This window comes from Nematolebias whitei, chromosome 19 (genome assembly GCF_014905685.2).
Source record: "Nematolebias whitei isolate Nwh7 chromosome 19, NemWhi1, whole genome shotgun sequence".
Lineage (NCBI taxonomy): Eukaryota > Metazoa > Chordata > Actinopteri > Cyprinodontiformes > Rivulidae > Nematolebias > Nematolebias whitei.
This window is the reverse complement of record NC_056516.1, coordinates 17,021,928-17,038,139: the sequence shown is the minus strand read 5'-3', so window position 1 is coordinate 17,038,139 and position 16,212 is coordinate 17,021,928. Positions and strand designations below refer to the sequence as shown.

At 40.8% G+C, this 16,212-nt stretch overlaps 3 protein-coding genes across 3 annotated transcripts in view; all 3 read left to right on the top strand.

Moving 5' to 3' along the window:
• The first annotated feature begins 1,671 nt into the window (after nucleotides 1-1,671).
• LOC119426084 lies at nucleotides 1,672-5,587 on the top strand. Its single transcript, XM_037693642.1, has 5 exons — nucleotides 1,672-2,592; nucleotides 2,683-2,895; nucleotides 4,615-4,741; nucleotides 4,828-5,502; nucleotides 5,574-5,587. The coding sequence occupies exons 1-5, from the start codon at nucleotides 1,672-1,674 to the stop codon at nucleotides 5,585-5,587; spliced, it is 1,950 nt and encodes a 649-aa protein (XP_037549570.1).
• parp10 (poly(ADP-ribose) polymerase family member 10) lies at nucleotides 5,483-9,277 on the top strand. Its single transcript, XM_037692770.1, has 4 exons — nucleotides 5,483-5,805; nucleotides 7,137-7,270; nucleotides 8,617-8,791; nucleotides 8,884-9,277. Exons 1-4 carry the CDS (start codon nucleotides 5,655-5,657, stop codon nucleotides 9,180-9,182), a joined length of 759 nt encoding a protein of 252 aa, XP_037548698.1. The 5' UTR covers nucleotides 5,483-5,654; the 3' UTR covers nucleotides 9,183-9,277.
• A 5,622-nt stretch (nucleotides 9,278-14,899) lies between these two features.
• Nucleotides 14,900-16,212, top strand: part of cpsf1 (cleavage and polyadenylation specific factor 1) — a gene marked incomplete in the record, with an annotated part of 51,439 nt that continues 50,126 nt past the window's right edge. Inside the window, 5 exon segments of the mRNA XM_037693641.1 lie at nucleotides 14,900-15,051; nucleotides 15,513-15,678; nucleotides 15,752-15,779; nucleotides 15,868-16,001; nucleotides 16,081-16,161. Of these exon segments, the coding sequence (XP_037549569.1) occupies nucleotides 15,535-15,678; nucleotides 15,752-15,779; nucleotides 15,868-16,001; nucleotides 16,081-16,161 (387 nt within the window).

Sequence of the window (16,212 nt, the reverse complement as noted above, 5' to 3'; positions counted from 1 at the left end):
CCCTTGAGCAAGGCCCTTAACCCCCACCATCTGCTCCCCCGGGCGCCCTAGATAGCAGCTCTCTGCTCCACACAGAGGCTGTGGTAGCTCAGTGTCTGTGGTTGAGTCAGGAAGGACATCCAGCGGAAAAATAATTCCCAAGTCTTCGCGTGACTCAGTTCGCTGTGGTGACCCCTGAAGAATGGAGCAGCTGAAAGGAGGAAAAAAAAGCTTTGCAACGTTCACACTGTCTCTGGGACATGACTCTCTCACACATTTCACACATCTATACTTTAATACAAGCAGATTTACTACAGAGAGAATATTAATGATGACGCACAGCAACTTTGTAGTTAGTTTATAAAATTAGTTAACCACAAAGAGGATCGTTAGTGTGTTAATTCATTAAAGTAAATGACACGAGGGAGACACGCATTGAATGCATCGCTCTGCTTCAGCACAGCAGAGTTCTGCTCCAACTCTCTGGTTCTGATGGACCGGATTAATTTCTGAAAGCTCACCTCTGAACAGGACATAACACTTTGATTTATGAACCGTTTTGAGTTGTGTTCACTACATCGTTGTCACATTACAGACAGTCTGACGGAGTCAGCGACGGCAGTGGAAGATAAAAGTTAGCACTTTAGTGTGAGCGTCGAGTAATTAAAAAAAAAATCTGTTTAGCAGTTTAGTGTTAGCAAAGCTAATTTTTTTGTTATTGAATTAGTGGTTAGTGAAGCTAACTTCTTGATTAGCCGTGCCCACCACTGAATGTTCAGTAATGGAGGATAAATTATACTTTTTACACGAGGTATGCCTGTTTTATTTTTAGGCTTGGACTTGTAAAGTTCTGCTTTGATCACATAATGAAACTGATTTCAGAAAACTACGAACATAAACGCTCCTGAGAAACTTTAAGATTCCTTCTGCAGAGTTTACATCAACTACACCAATAGGTTGGGTGTCTTTTACATGAACCCTAAACTTTTGATGTGCTGAAAAGTTTTTGAGCCAAGATATTGAATAAAAACCTTTCTTCTAAAAAAAAAAAAAAAGTCTGTCTGCATAAAATTTTGTAAAAACCATATAAAATTGCTGCAGGTTTAAATGTGGATGTATTGTATAGAATTAGTGACGTATGAGTGTGTGAGAATACGCAATTGAGACACACATTTTGATCGATATGGAAAATATAATTGTTGGACAATTATTTCTTGCATGGCCTGTTTAATGTTTGTTTTTGTTTTATAGATTTCCAAACTCTGAGCACAAAGATCTCCAGGAGAACATTGGATGGGGCGAAGGTAACTCTTGAACAGATTGAGCAAACGGACTCTGTCTTAGTGGAGAACGTGCACCCTGGCACCACACCAGACCTGCTCACTTTGTACTTCGAGAGCGAGAGAGGTGGGAGTCAGAAGGTTAAGGAGGTCACCGTGCTTTCAGAGGGCACAGTAAAAGTGTCTTTTGCAAAGTATGAATGTAAGTTTTTCACTTTGGGACCTTTAGAACTGTTGTTTGAGTTTACTTGTTAAACAAAATGTATTTTTATTCCCGACAGCTGTAGACTGCATCCTTGATCGTCCACATCGTCTCAACGATGCCAAACTTGTAGTGAAGCCTTATTTCGACTTTCTTCAACCAGCCCAGAGTTCAGCATCGAAGGTCTTTAACATTGAAACCCAAGATGTAATGGAAAAGTGTTCTGAGGACCAGAACGATGTTCAGATGCCGACCAGTTCCCCCCTCGTCGATGCTGACCCTGACCAGTCCTCACTTGCTGGGAGGTCTGACAGCAGTCGATCACCCTCTCAGACTGGGTTGGAGATTCTTATTGACAGTCAAGAACAGGAAGCAGAGGAGGTCATGGAGGACCAAACTGACAGAGCAGAAACATTATCGTGCCATGTTGCTGTCACAGACCCAGTAAAATGTGCTTTGTTTCAAAGCAGCACCTTTCAACAGGATGTGCAGAAGGACAACCCAAATTGTAGCATCCAGAACAAAGATGATGGCGTGTACATTGAAGGCCCTAAAAAGCTTCAGCTAGAGCAACTAAAAGGCGTGATCTCAGACTTTTTCGGAAACATGGTAGAACGTCATTTCATCCTTGAGCTGGAAAAAGCTAGCTTCCTTGACAGAAAAGATGTGCGAGAGCGTTTATTACAAACCATAAATCAAACTGGATTGTCTTCTTTGTACACTGTGTCAGACTCTACCGTCTCTGTAACATCCTTGTCCCAAAACTCTGCCGACCAGACGTGTAGCTTTTTAAAATCCCAGGTGTGTTGCTTCAGCATGCCTGTGGAGAAGGAGCATGAGGGCATGGTATACTGCAGAGAGTTGAGCGAGTTCCTGCAGTCTCTGGATTTCACCTCTGCAAAGGTGTCACAACAAGGAGGGAATATTGATGTTCTAACTTTGAAAGGAATGGAGGGTGAGAAACAGGCTGCAATCACGCAGTTTCTCTCTACACCCATTGAAAGGGAGACGGTCATCTGTATGGAGCCAGGCATGCTGAAGTACATCCAGATACATTGTCATCAGCTGCTGGCTGACATGGATCAAGTGTCAATTTTTCCACTTGAGGCTGAAGATGCTTGTGGATTAAAGGTATCGAAATATTAATTTTGTTTCAAACCTGTTATTTGTTTTGGATTTTAAATTGCAAACCTTCTAACTTCAAAGCTCATTTTCTTTTAGATCCATGGCCATGCAGTTGCTTGCCAAATGGCAGAAGAGGTGTTACAAGGTGTGGTCTCCTCTATCTGCACCCGAACCATCAAAACAAATGCTCCAGGAGTGGCTCGATTTTTAGACGAAAAGGAGTGCAGGAGCATCATTAATGAGATGGAGACCAAGTTTCAGGTCTACATCTGCCCAATTTATGTGCCCTGGGAGCCCCCGCCACACCAGGTAATAAAAGAACAGGAATAAATAGTTTGCAATCCTGTGACTTTTGGTGCATTTAAAACTTCCGGGGCTTCCCCTCATCTGACCAGTTGTACTTGTTGCTCATCATCCATTCTGAAGAGGTGTTTGCCTTGAGGCATTTTTTTTACAGTGTAGCTTGAGGCAGTCTTCCAGCACTGCTGTTCAGTTTTTCTGACCGAGACACACATACAAAATGCTTTTTCAGTGCATTTTTATTCAGCTGCACACATGTTACCAGCAACATTTTTGGATATGTTTACTAATAAATAAAAAGCTTTTAGTGGCGATGCAGTCTAAATTGTACAGCTTTTAGGTTCACATTAGTCTTATTTGATTCATGCCACTGTCTACAGCCTTTGATCTGTTTGGTCAACCATCAGATTGCCCCAGAGGTCATAGTACCATGTTTTTTTTCATTCAACCTTTATTTATACAGGTTAGTTCCCTACTGACCCTCAAGGACTCATTTACTAGAGAGACCTGTTGCATACAAACATGCAGAGTAAATGAGGAAACGAGAGCATGAGGGTGGAGGAAGTAAAAAATAAAATAAAAAATCATGTCTCGCACCATGTCCTGGCCAGGGCACAGTGTAAAAGATGCCAAAAAAAAAAAGACCTCGCAACATGCAATGACATCATAATACATTTATGCATGAGGAGTTCAACAATGGCAGTGAGTTGTCCGTGGACACTGCCAGAAAGTTCCAAAGTTCTGATAAGATGGTACAGTCTATTAGCGGCACAATTCTGATAAGGCTTACAGATGTCCTCGGGGGGGGGCAGCAAAGCGTAATTATTCACATAACCTCTGGGAGAATTTGAGATAGCTGACCTATTCAAGACCAAGTGGGGGAGCCAGAATTGATAACATATGTTTTGAGACTGGCAGACTCTGCTTGATTTTTTATGTCTGCCTTCAAAAGTTCTGCTGGTATTTCTCAATGGCAAATCCAAAACAGCCAGATGTGTGGTCATTCCACCAGGCCATGCTTGAAGCCTTACCCAAGATTGAAACCTTCATGCCAACGAGTTCTAGAAGATGTAAGTGGCCTGCGATTCTCAGAAATTGTGTCCAGCTTACGGCTTAGCTCGAGAAGCAATTGAGTCTGGGCGTTCGAAGAGCGGCACATTCCTTCACACAAGGCGGGCAGCTTTACTATTGTCAAAACTGCTGCCAATGTCTTCCTAATTAGTCGATATCCCAGGTATCCGCAGATTCCAAAAAGCAGAAATCCTGTTATGTTTCCAATTATGTATGAGTCTTCTACGTCCTCAACAGACAGCATAGACAGGCCCATCATCTTCCCAACACCCCAGGAATCCATGACATATCCAGCTGCATGTGTCCCTTCAGGGCATGAGGGTTCTCCTGAACCGTCTTTTGGTCAAAAGATTTTTATCAGTTGCGTTGAGAGACCAGCTGACCAAATCCATGATTTACAGTTTAGAAGGTATGCAGAGAGAGGCTCTGAAAAAGGTTCACAGGACAAGAAAGCAAAAACCAGGAGGGAGGCAGGGCACTCTATTCTGTTAACAGGGCGGGGTGCCCTCCTTGAGTAATGGTAGGGGAAATACTGTCATGAAGGTTGATTTTTAGCATTTAGTGAATTGGTTAATGAACATAGAAAGTGAATCAATTCAAGTTTTCCTGAAGTGCCAACAAATATTGATAACAGCATAAATATTTCTGGTATTCCAGGATATTTTTGAGGCCGCATGGCACATGATGTCTCAGAAAAACTTCCAGAAGTTATCTGTGGATGGCTCTGCTCAAGATGTGAAATTGGATTCAGTGCAGACAGACTGCAATGGTACTTCAAACAGAGGTAGTCTTTTTTTTTTTTCCCCCATCACCAGTTCGTTTTATTTGTTTTTTCCCCTACATTTATAAACACCTTTTGTGCTCTTCCAGGACTTTTCGACGGGGCAAACAAAGCGCCCACTCCAGGCCAGCTTGAGCTGGATGATATGGATCTGTACACAGCAGAAGAACCAAAAGACCTGACAGACCAGGTATCCGATGGGAGAGCTGTTGACTCTTCTCAGTCCTCAGCAGGTCAGAGTGCTGCAAGTGGATCACTTCTTTGGACTGATGGAATTGCAGGCATCAGTAGTGACTTGGAAGAAGAGGCCCAGCTTTCTTTAGCTATCCAATATTCTTTGGAGTCAAGCCAATGCTTCCTGAAAGATGACGAGGAACAGCTTAGAAAAGCTTTGGAGCTGTCTAAACAACTGATCCTAGATGAACACACCTCTGGTATTACTGACAAGACCCCCTCATTAGATAAACAGGAGAAGAAAACTGTTGATATCTCTTTAGAAGACTCATTAAAAGCTGCCAACACCATTGAATTAAGTGTGTTTGCGGGTTATAGCTGTGACCTGATTCGGGTGGACATTGCCTTTGGTAAGAAGGTGAGTCAAAGGCAAGTGGAGGAGAAACTGGAGCACAGAACCATAAGGCACATGACTGATTACCACCGTAAGTGTTTGGAGATGATCAAACGGAAACACGCCGTGGAGATTGAAATTCAGGGAACCATTATTGCGATTTCTGGCTTCAAAGACTATGTTGCCAGTGCCCTGTGTGATGCAAAGCTGCTGATAGAGAAAATCTCCAATTCTGTGTCTGACAAGGAAATCTTGAAAACTGTTCAGTGGGTACGACATGACCCCTCCACCTCTGACACAAATTCTTATTCTGCGGATGTGTCAATATTCATTGAGAATGCTTGGAGGATGAAGCTTAAGAAGGTTGAGATCTTGCTTGACAACCAGCCCCACAGTATCAGCTTTGACAAGATGCAAGAATATAACATAGCTTCAGGGAAGTCTGTGAAGATCTCCAGGAAGTTGATTGAATTAGGGGATGTGACCCAGGATGTACCAGGTAAATAGACGTGCTGCCTTAGGACCGTTTATGGAGCCGTGAGACTGACAAACTGTAGCAAAAGAGTTTTACACAAGTCAAAACTCTTTTTAAATACAATTTTGGTGTGGGCAAAAGTATGCTACAGTCGAGCAGCTGTGTCTTAAGTGATTAGAGCAGTGCTCCAAAGAATAAGTTGGAAGTTCAAATCCACATGTTTGACACATGTCAAAGTGTCCCTGGGCAAAACACTAAACCCCTCATTACCTCCGATGTGTGTCCCATCAATATATGAATGTGATCTAAAGCGGTCATTAGTCTGTATGGACAGATTTATTCAGATTAACTTTCTAATGACGTAATGAAGGGTAGTATGAATGTGTATGATGTTTTAATGAGGGCACAGATTGTGTTGTAAAGCCTTTTGTATCCTTTCTGGATAGAAATAATAATATGTGTTGTCATCATTGTATGTTCCCATACAATGGCAAAATTGTCTCTCTACATTTAACCCATCCACCCCCAGGTACAGCAGTGGGCAGCTATTGAAAGCACCTGGGGAGCAATTTGGGATGGGGTGTCCTGCTCAAGAGACACCCCGAGATGTGCAATGACTGGGGATCGAACCTGGGACTTTCAGGTCCCGAGTTGGCTGCCCTGCCTTTGCACCATCTCAGCCCCCAGAAAGACGCTATACCGTCCATTTACCATTTTAAACAACCAGACAGGTCCACCTTTGATTTAGTTTTGTTATCATCTTCAATACAGTTTCTCTTCTTGAAGAACAGGGAGATTTTGTATAATTTTATAAAAAATGTAAACTTGTGCAAAAACACTTAGTAGAAAATGCACCAAAAAAGGCGTTTGAACTAGTTTGAGCGATGAGGACCAGGGATAGGGATTTCAAGCAAAAACATTATTTTTGTTGGTTGGTAATTATTTGAATATTTTATTTTGAATAATCACGGCCTAAACACACGTTTATATTTCTTTACCTATTTGGACATAGTACTGACTTCTATTCATTTTATAAAACCTAACCCTGCCTATGCCCTAACAAAATTCGCACTTCAGCTGCAAGATGAACTTTTAACTCAAAATTTGCATAAATATTACGACCAAGCATAGGACCCCATAATGACTGCTGGTCCTGACAGGTGAATTTACCAGAAAGGGTCCTAAAAATACATTTTATTTACTTATTCAACTAGTGTTTGTTGTTGTTAGTCATATTTTTGACCCACATGGATGTTGTTGCTGCTCACCTTTTGTCAGTTTTGCTGCTCCATATACATGTTGATCATTTGTGTGACTGATTTAAAAAGGTTACTAACTGTACCGTTCAATAACAGAGGAGGAATACTCCCTGCTGGCTAACTTGCCTGAAGCAACGAAAGTCGACGAGGACTCCGATGAATTTCAGGAAGTGATTAAATGTTTCTACGAAACCATACAGGAGTACCACAACAAAATAAGAATCATACAGGTAAGACAACTTGTAACACGTGACATATTTGGCTCGCTCAGAACGAAGAAAATTAGTTGGAAGATTTGGGGCTTTTTAAAATTGAGGTCAAAATATTAAGAAAAAAAGTTTAACATTTTTAGCACAACATTGAAATGAAGTTATTATGGGATTAAAAGGGATCCCTAAAACCGTTGTTGACAAATGAATTGTTAAAGTTAAAACAAGCAGAAAAAGATCAAACTGGCTGAAAGCTAAAATCAACAAAACTTCCTAAAATGACCAAACCATTTGCTAAAAGCTCAAGTTAGCGTAACAGTTGCTAAAAACTATAATTATCACAACAGGAACTAAAAGCTAAACTTTGTAAGATGTTAGCTAGAAGCTAAAAAGCGCATAAGGAGACAAAAACAGCATTCAGAGAGCAAGGTGTTTGGAGGAAATGAAGACGTCTCCGTGTATTTCTACTGAGAGAACGTGCAAAGTTAAACGATTCAAAAAGTATAAATGTTACAAATTCTAATAGTCATAGCTCGCGATTGTTTATCGCTTTGATAGTTGAATGGTTAAAATGGCACTTTGTATGTAAAAATAGTTTGCAAGAAAACATACAGAAGAAAAGTTCATCCATCTATCCGTTCTCTTTTACCCGTTTCTTCCTTTTGGGTCACTGGGGTCATTGGTGCCCATATCCAGCAGCCACTGTGCGAGAGGTGGGGACACATGGATTGGTCTCCAGTCCATCACAGGGACACCGTCTAGTCCATCAAAGGAAACATTAAACCTGAAAATCAGTTGTTGCTGAATCAACAGGTGGTGTCAGTTCATCTGTTGTGACTGATGTCATGATAAAAACAGCACATCAAACTGGCTGAAGGAAATGCCGTGTGTTATTTTCTACTCTTCCACTGTAAATGGAATAGGGCGGCTCGAATCCACCAGCAGTCACATGCCGAAGTGTCCCTGGGAAAGACAGTGAACCCCTCATGTCTCTGATGTGTGTCCCATCAGTGCATGAATGTGATAAAGCTCTGATTAAACTTTATAAATCTAGTAGAGTGCTGTATGAATGGGTTAATGAGGACACAGATTGTAGTGTAAAGCGCTTTGAGTGTCTTCATAAGATAGAAAGGTGCTATTTAAGTACAGTCCATTTAAATGTGCACCCATAACCCTCTGCTGCATTAATGGAAAAGAACAAAAGCAGCAGGACAAATAGAGTTGAGTTCAGGAACATGTTTCTTTGAGCTTAGCGTTAAAACTCTTTCAGCTTTTTTTTCCCCCTCAACGTTTTGACTTTAATCACATTCCCACTTTAATCTAATACATCGTGATATGTTGCTGATAAAACTGAGCTTTATTCCCAGGTGGAGAAACTCATGAATCGGCTGCTGTACAATCAGTACAAGCTGAAGAAAGCGAGCGTGCTGCAACAGTCCACCCACCCAACAATCGAACGCACTCTGTTCCACGGCACCAGCGAGGCCAGTGTTAAAGAGATTTGTGTTCATGGATTCAACAGAAGCTTCTGTGGGAAGAACGGTAATCTTTAATACTCTTAATATTTGACTTGCACTCAGTTGACCATCTTAAATATCTCTTTCTAACCATGGAAATGTGTTCCCCTCCCCCAGCCACTGTCTACGGTCAGGGAGTGTACTTCGCCGTCAACTCTGCTCTGTCTGTCCAGGATCAGTATTCACCCCCCAACGCAGATGGATACAAGTTTATTTTTGTGTCAAAGGTTTTAACAGGAGACTTCACTAAAGGCACCCATTCAATGAAGACGGCGCCCCTAAAGGAGACGGGCGATATTCCCCTCAGATACGACAGCGTGACTGATGACATCACCAGCCCAGCCATGTTCATCATCTTCAATGACACGCAAGCTTTTCCAGAATATCTCGTCACATGCCAACGAATCCACCGCTGAGCGCAGCACGTTTCATTTGGAGAAAGGACTCTTCAGGTTTTAGTGTTTGTAATATGATTTAAAAGTGGTTTTACACGTTAAAGGGCTCCGTTTTTCAGTGCAGTTCGATCTAAAACGAGCTTTATCAAGTTTTTTTTAGGGTGTCTTTAGTTTCATTTCAATGGAAGAAAGAAACACAAAGCTCCATTTTTGTGAATATGTCCTTTAAGTTCATCGTGTCTTGTTGTGTGGTCTTCACAGTACTTTTAATTTGGTATATTAGTAAGCTTCGCTTTAGGGGCTGTTTTTCCTTCAAGTGGTGGTGCCACAGTTTTTTTCCACCTAAATAATGTATTACCCTAATTAATAACTACCAGATTGCTCTCTTGGAGGCTAAGCTAGTTTAAACAAAATACTTAAAATAGTTAATGTGGCAGTAAACACAAAGACCCCAAATAAAAATAAATAAAATTTTAAGTATTTGCTGCGGCGTGTTTACAGTACTTTTGTATCTCACCTGAACCGTGTGATAAAGAGCTTCTTCCAATCGAGAGCCCAAGCTGTACCTAAAAACAATTGAACTAACGATTGTTTCTTCCTTTTTAGTGTTTTAAGGGGAAATGGTCTGATCAAACAAAAGATTTACAACGTGGTATGAAATGCAATCAACCAAAAAAACAATAATTACAAGTTTTGATTTTGGGTGGTTCAGGTGAGCGGGCAGAGTTAAAAGATTATTTTTATATCTAGCTGTGCAGAGGCTGGGCATAATAATTATTTTGATAGTTTTTGTTTTTTTTTCTCCCAAGATTTTTGAGTTACTTATACTGTTGAGATTAACATGCTAGTTTTACTTGAGATAAAAATTAAACTTGTTAATATGTCAAATGAGTGGTTCTTGTGTAGCACTCCATTTCATCGTTCGTAATAATGTCAGTCCACTGATCCATGATGGATGCTCCTTGGTGACACGTTAAGCTTGAATCAACCAAGATTACTCCAGATTTCTAATGAAGTAGGCTTTTCACTGTTTTGAAATATATATATATATATATAAAATCAAAACTATGAAAGTAAAAGTAATTTTCTAATCTTGTCCTTTGACTTCTGTATGATTCAAATGTTAGAAACATAAAAACAAGCTTCATCCAAAGGTTCACTTAATAATAGTAAATCTACTGAGGAGCTACATTTTGACATGTTTTTGACATTTTGGTTCATTAGATTCGTTTTCTGTTCTTTAGCATTAATCACAACTGTGCACTTTGATGGATTTTTTTTTTTAATCAAGTTTTGCGTTCAGCTTTTTGATTTGCAATTGTCTTCACAGTTTTACTACTTGTGAGCATAAACAGCAATGCTGGCTGCCGATAAAATTAATTTAAAAAAAAAAGGTGCCTGGTAAATTTTACAAGTGCTCTTATCACAAGTTTTTGTGTTTACTCAATTCTGTAACTAGTTTTTGAAATGTGTTTATCAAGTTTTTTTAAATAAATCTGCTTCCAAGCATGACTATTTTAAATAAAATAATGAAGATGTTCTGTGCTTGTGATTTTAATCCCTTTTACAGAAAAAATTAAATAATTGATCATTTATTTTTAAAGTGTGAGTGGCACGGTGGCTCAGTTGGTAGAGCTGTTTCAGCGAGAAATGCCGCTGGATTGAATCCCGGCCCGGGGCCTTTCTGGGTGGAGTTTGCATGTTCTCTCTGTGATGAGTAGGTTTTCTCCGGGTGCTCTGGTTTCCTCCCACATGCATGTTAGACTGATTGGTAACTAAATTGTCCCTAGGTGTGAGTGAGGGTGAATGGTTGTCTCTGTGTCCCTTTGATGGACTGGAGACCTGTCCAGGGTGTCCCCAGCCTCTCACACAGTGACTGCTGGACACCAGTGACCCCCGCGACCCAAAAAGTAAGAAGTGAATAAAGATAATGGATGGATGGAACTAAAGTGTAAAGTTCCATTCATCTGTCCTTCCATCTCTTCAGCTTGTTCCTGAGCCGGGTCATGATAGCTTTAACTGGGAGGCCTAGACATTATTTTCCACAGCCACCTCTTCTCAAGGATTTCAAGGTGTTTCCAGACCAACTAAGTGGCATAGCCTGCCTCCAGTGTGTCCTGGGTCTTCTACAGGATCTCCTCTCAGTTGGACATACCCAGAACTCCCCCCAGAGAGGCATCCAGTAAGCATCCTTACCAGTTGTCCAAACCACCTATGACTCCTCTGGATATGGAGGAGCAGAGAAGTTCTCACCCTATCTCTCACCTCTTAACTCAAGTGTCCAAAACATTTGTTAGCAGATCTGATGACATGACTACAAAATCTATCACTGATCTGCAGCAGAGGGAGTCCTGGTGCCGTGCACACTTATGGACACCATTATGCTCAAACATTGTGAACCGACTGTGACTGGTACAGATGCCTATAACCAAACACCAGATCAGAGAGGCTGTTCCTCCCAATCACACACCTCTAGGTTTGCTGCCCTCATGGTCATTTCAGCAGCCCTGCAGAATAATGGGAGTCCCCAGTTGAAGCACCCTCCAGCACTTCGGCTAAGGACTCCAAGAAGGCTGAACACTGAACTGCCAATTGGTTCACAGGTACAAACATCAACCATCCCCTGATTCCAAGGTGCAGGGAAGCTACCTTTTTATCACTGAAAACTCCAACACAGGTGCTGCAGGGCTAAAAGCAGACCCACACCGGTTTGGTGTGTCTCATCATGGACAACTCCAGCACCTCTCAGGAGAATGGTTCCAGAGCCTTCACTGTGCAACAACTAAGGGAAGCCCGAGTACCTCGCACACGCTCAGGCTCCTTCATCACCAGAAAGGTCCGTGTCCCAAGAGTCGGCTTTGGTAAAGAGGACCAAGCCCCCACCTTCAGCTGCTGCCTCTGACACATACTAATACTATTATAGTTTAAAACAACCACATCTGCAACAAAGTGATTTACACGTAGGCCTAAAATAAAATAAAAAAACACTATGAAGCATAAAGAAGAATAGGTAAAACAATAAGATCAGTAAAAACAATAAAACAAGTGTGAAATTAAATGAAGCAAGTCTCCGGATGTGCCAATAAAGACCTGGGATAATATTAATAATGTGTTTTAAGAAGAGTTTAAACAGTGACCAGTAAAGGGCTCACCTGATGTGAAGTGGGAGATTGTTCCATATTCTTGAAGCAGCAACAGAAAAAGCTCCGTCCCCTCTGATCCTCTGTTTGGACCTGGCACCTCCAGGAGCAGCTGATCAGCTGACCAGAACTGAATTAGTTCAGGTGGAGCAGCTCAGAGAGGTAAGATGGAGCAAGACCATTTAAACTTTTAAAAACAAATACAAATATAATCTTAAAATGAACAGGCCAGTGGTGCAAAGAGCCGGGTTGATTAAAAATATTAAACAATATTTTACAAGCGTGTTTGAAGGCTGCTTGTGAAATATGTAAACTATTACCCCAAGGCTGCTCGTACTTTAATACCCCAAGGTCCTTGGGTCGTGGAGGAGGTTTGGCGATTATTTATAAATCAAGTTTCGACTGTAAGCAACTGTCCCTCCCGACTGTTTTCTACCTTTGAACTGAGCATGTTTGAGTTGGGCTGCGCTCCTCCTCTTCTGTGCGCCGTCATCTACCGGCCTCCTAAGTATAATAAGTGGTGCCTAGACACTTAGAGACAGTAATCCACACTTTTATTACTTCACGCCTGGGTTGTTGTAACTCTCTTTTGATTGGAGTTAGCCAGGCCTCGCTCTCACGGTTACAGCTGGTACAAAATGCTGCTGCACGATTTTTGACTGGTACAGGCAGGCGTGAGCACATCACCCCAGTTCGGATGTCCCTTCACTGGCTTCCTGTCCAGTTTTGAATCCATTTTAAAGTTCTGTTTGTTTTTAAGTCTTTGAACAGTATTAGTCCCTCTTATTTGTCTGAACTGCCTCACTTTTACATACCATCACGTGCGCTTAGATCCTCTGACCAGATGCTTTTAGCAGTCCTGAAAATCTTTTATAAATGCAGAGGAGACAGAGCTTTTTCAGCTCTGGCTCCTACAGTAAATTGTGGAATGAGCTGCCGCTGGAGGTCAGGCAGGCCCCGTCAATCTCTGTTTTTATAACACGTTTAAAAACACGTTTTTTTCCATTGGCTTTTAACCTAGAGTGAGTTAGCATCTCTGTCTTAATGTTGTGTTCTTTTACTTGTGATGTTCTGATTATTTTTTTATATATATATTTAGTTGTTTTTATGGTTTTACTGTCTTTTGTTTGTTTTTATTTTTTTTGTGCACCACTTCGGACGGCTGCTATGTTGTATTTTAAGTGCTTTAGAAATAAATTGGTATGGTATTATTACGACCGCTATCACTATAAAAGTTTTCATACATAAATATGTTAATAACTGTGGACACATTTTTATGAATTAAAAGAAAATAGTACTGTGACTGTGATAAAACTACACATAAACAGTAAACAATCAATTCACAGAATTTGGGTAAAACATGCATCCCTGGACATCATCCAGTCAGACTTGCTCCGTCTCAAACTTGTCCTAAATGCCGACAAAACCAAAGGGATGCTTTTTTCAAACAGGAAGTTGGTCCCAGCAGTTCTTCCTCTGATTTTATCCTCAAATGGTGCTCATATTGAGTTTGTCGATTCCTACAAATATTTGGGTATCTTGGTTGATTCACATTTCTCTTTTAAGCTCCATGTGTAGGGAAACTGAAAGTTAAACTGGGTTTCTTTTTCAGAAACAGATCCTGTCTAACTCTGAATGCTAGGAAACACCTTGTAACTGCGACTTTCCTTCCCTCCATTGATTACGGTGACATTACTTACATGAACGGCTCTACAAGACCTTGCAGATGTTGGATGCTGCCTATCATGGTGCGCTAAGATTCATAAATGCTTTAACTACCATACACATCATTGCACCCAGATTCACTAATTGGTCATCATACACTTCACATAGACTCTCTCACTAGTACATTTTCATTTTTAAATCACTTCTTGGTCTGCTGCCTTCATACATCTCCTCCTACATGTCACTGTGTGAGTGCAGCTACAGCGTGCGCTCTCAGGACATTATTACCTGCAGTGTTCCCTCAGTGTGAACTGAACTTGGCAAAAGGGCCTTCTCCTACTCCGCTCCTGTTTCCTGGAATATCTTGCTAAAATATCTGAAGCTCTCGACCTTGACCTCTCTAAGGGACTTTAAACATCTGTTAAGTTGCTGACAAAAACAAATGCAGACATGTTCCTGTTTTTAGTTTTCTACATCGCCTTATAACCTAGCTTTTTTTTTGTTGTTGTTAATTTTCCTTTTAAATACTATTTTATTTTCACTTGTTTAAAAAATTTTTCAATTTGTTCGCATCCTTTATGATTATCTATTATTGTCTTCTTGTCCACTGTTGTCATCACTCTGTTAAAATCAGGTCAGTCACCGAGACTCAATGGGATTAACCTGTATAAATAAAGGTTGAATGAATCCCATTAAATTTAATCAAAGCAAAACACCGAATTGTGGCTTGAGACCACAATGTACTAGCAGTCTTAAAAAGGAAGATGAATACCGGTGACTCAAACTGTTTTGAGAAAAAAAAAAAAAAAAAAGAACTCTACTTTTCAGTAAACAAAGTCCATGCTCAATCACTTCCGTCCTGCTGCTTGTCGCGCATGCGCAGAATGTAAACTAGCTGGCTCTTTGAAACCGGCAATGACTGCGCATGCGCAGTATCGTTAGCACTCAAAGTACCAATCTAGCTAACACACTTCATCTGGCGTTGGCTAAGAACATTTAAGCCAGTATAACACAAAATATGACTCCTTAAATGTGAACTGAGAGGTACACAATAAAGCGAGTAACTGACAACGTATCAGGCATAGGTATGTTCACAGGTTTAATTGAGATTTTTACTAAAACCAGTTGACTGCGTGCTCTTTCTGTTAGCTTGTCTTGCTAGCGATCGCAATTTTCATACATTTGTTTTCTGAAGCTGTTTAGCTGTTTTCCTTTGTTAAAACACACTTCGGCTATACGAGCAAAACAGGTAAAAATAAAACTAATGGGAACTTTTACGCCAGTTATTATTCTGTTATTCTTGAGGCATGTTATCATTTACATGAAATATACATTTGCGGCTAATTTGTTGCAAATCTCAGCATGTCAACACAGAAGGATGTTCAAATGAAACACATCCGTAAAATAAAGTTTTTTTTAATATTAGGTAATAGTTTCTGCATTCATTAAAAGGTTATAATATAGTTTAACACTGCCTCTCCAGCCCAGTTTAATTTGCTGGAAGACTTTAAAAGGTGGTGCTGACATGTTTGTTGTCTCCTGTCAGATGCAGAGGGCAGCCTTCCAACATGTATGCTGTGTACAGACAAGCCCACACCCCCACTGCTGTGGAGTTTTCTGTCTACTGCAACTTTATATCCGACAAGGAGAAAAATCTAGTCATCGCTGGAACGTCTCAGCTCTACGTCTACAGGATCAGCCATGATGTGGAGGTCGGTTCTGTGCGCTAATGTTGTAAATCAGACTCTGAACGTTATGTATGTAACATTTGTGTTATTATTTCAGAGTACGTCAAAGACTGACAAGTTGTCCGGTACGTCCAGGCATCTAACTCGAATCATACTTCATGATTGAAGAAATAACAGTCGTACGTTTGGTGACACTTGACTATCTTCTTGCAGATACCAAAACCCGTAGAGATAAGCTGGAGCAGGTGGCATCGTTTTCTCTCTTTGGCAATGTGATGTCAATGGCCAGTGTGCAGCTTATAGGTTCCAGCAGAGATGCACTCCTTCTAAGTTTCAAAGATGCCAAGGTATTGCTGTGCAACATGGACACTGCTCAAACAAACGAGTTGATTTTCACTGATCTGTGCGTGTGTTTACTGTCACCAGTTGTCTGTAGTCGAGTATGATCCTGGGACACATGACCTCAAGACGTTGTCTCTGCATTACTTTGAGGAGCCAGAGCTCAGAGTATGTAGGAGTGAAAAACAAAACGCTGTAAATGTTGAGATCCAAATAAGA

Excerpts from the sequence above, each read along its gene's own strand:
- LOC119426084 (XM_037693642.1), top strand. The coding sequence starts at position 1,672 with ATGGAAAAGTGTTCTGAGGACCAGAACGATGTTCAGATGCCGACCAGT. Across the intron at positions 2,896-4,614 it reads GGGAGCCCCCGCCACACCAG|GATATTTTTGAGGCCGCATG; the intron begins GTAATAAAAGAA and ends CTGGTATTCCAG. Across the intron at positions 4,742-4,827 it reads CAATGGTACTTCAAACAGAG|GACTTTTCGACGGGGCAAAC; the intron begins GTAGTCTTTTTT and ends GTGCTCTTCCAG.
- parp10 (XM_037692770.1), top strand. The coding sequence starts at position 5,655 with ATGAAGCTTAAGAAGGTTGAGATCTTGCTTGACAACCAGCCCCACAGT. Across the intron at positions 5,806-7,136 it reads TGTGACCCAGGATGTACCAG|AGGAGGAATACTCCCTGCTG; the intron begins GTAAATAGACGT and ends GTTCAATAACAG. Across the intron at positions 7,271-8,616 it reads ACAAAATAAGAATCATACAG|GTGGAGAAACTCATGAATCG; the intron begins GTAAGACAACTT and ends CTTTATTCCCAG.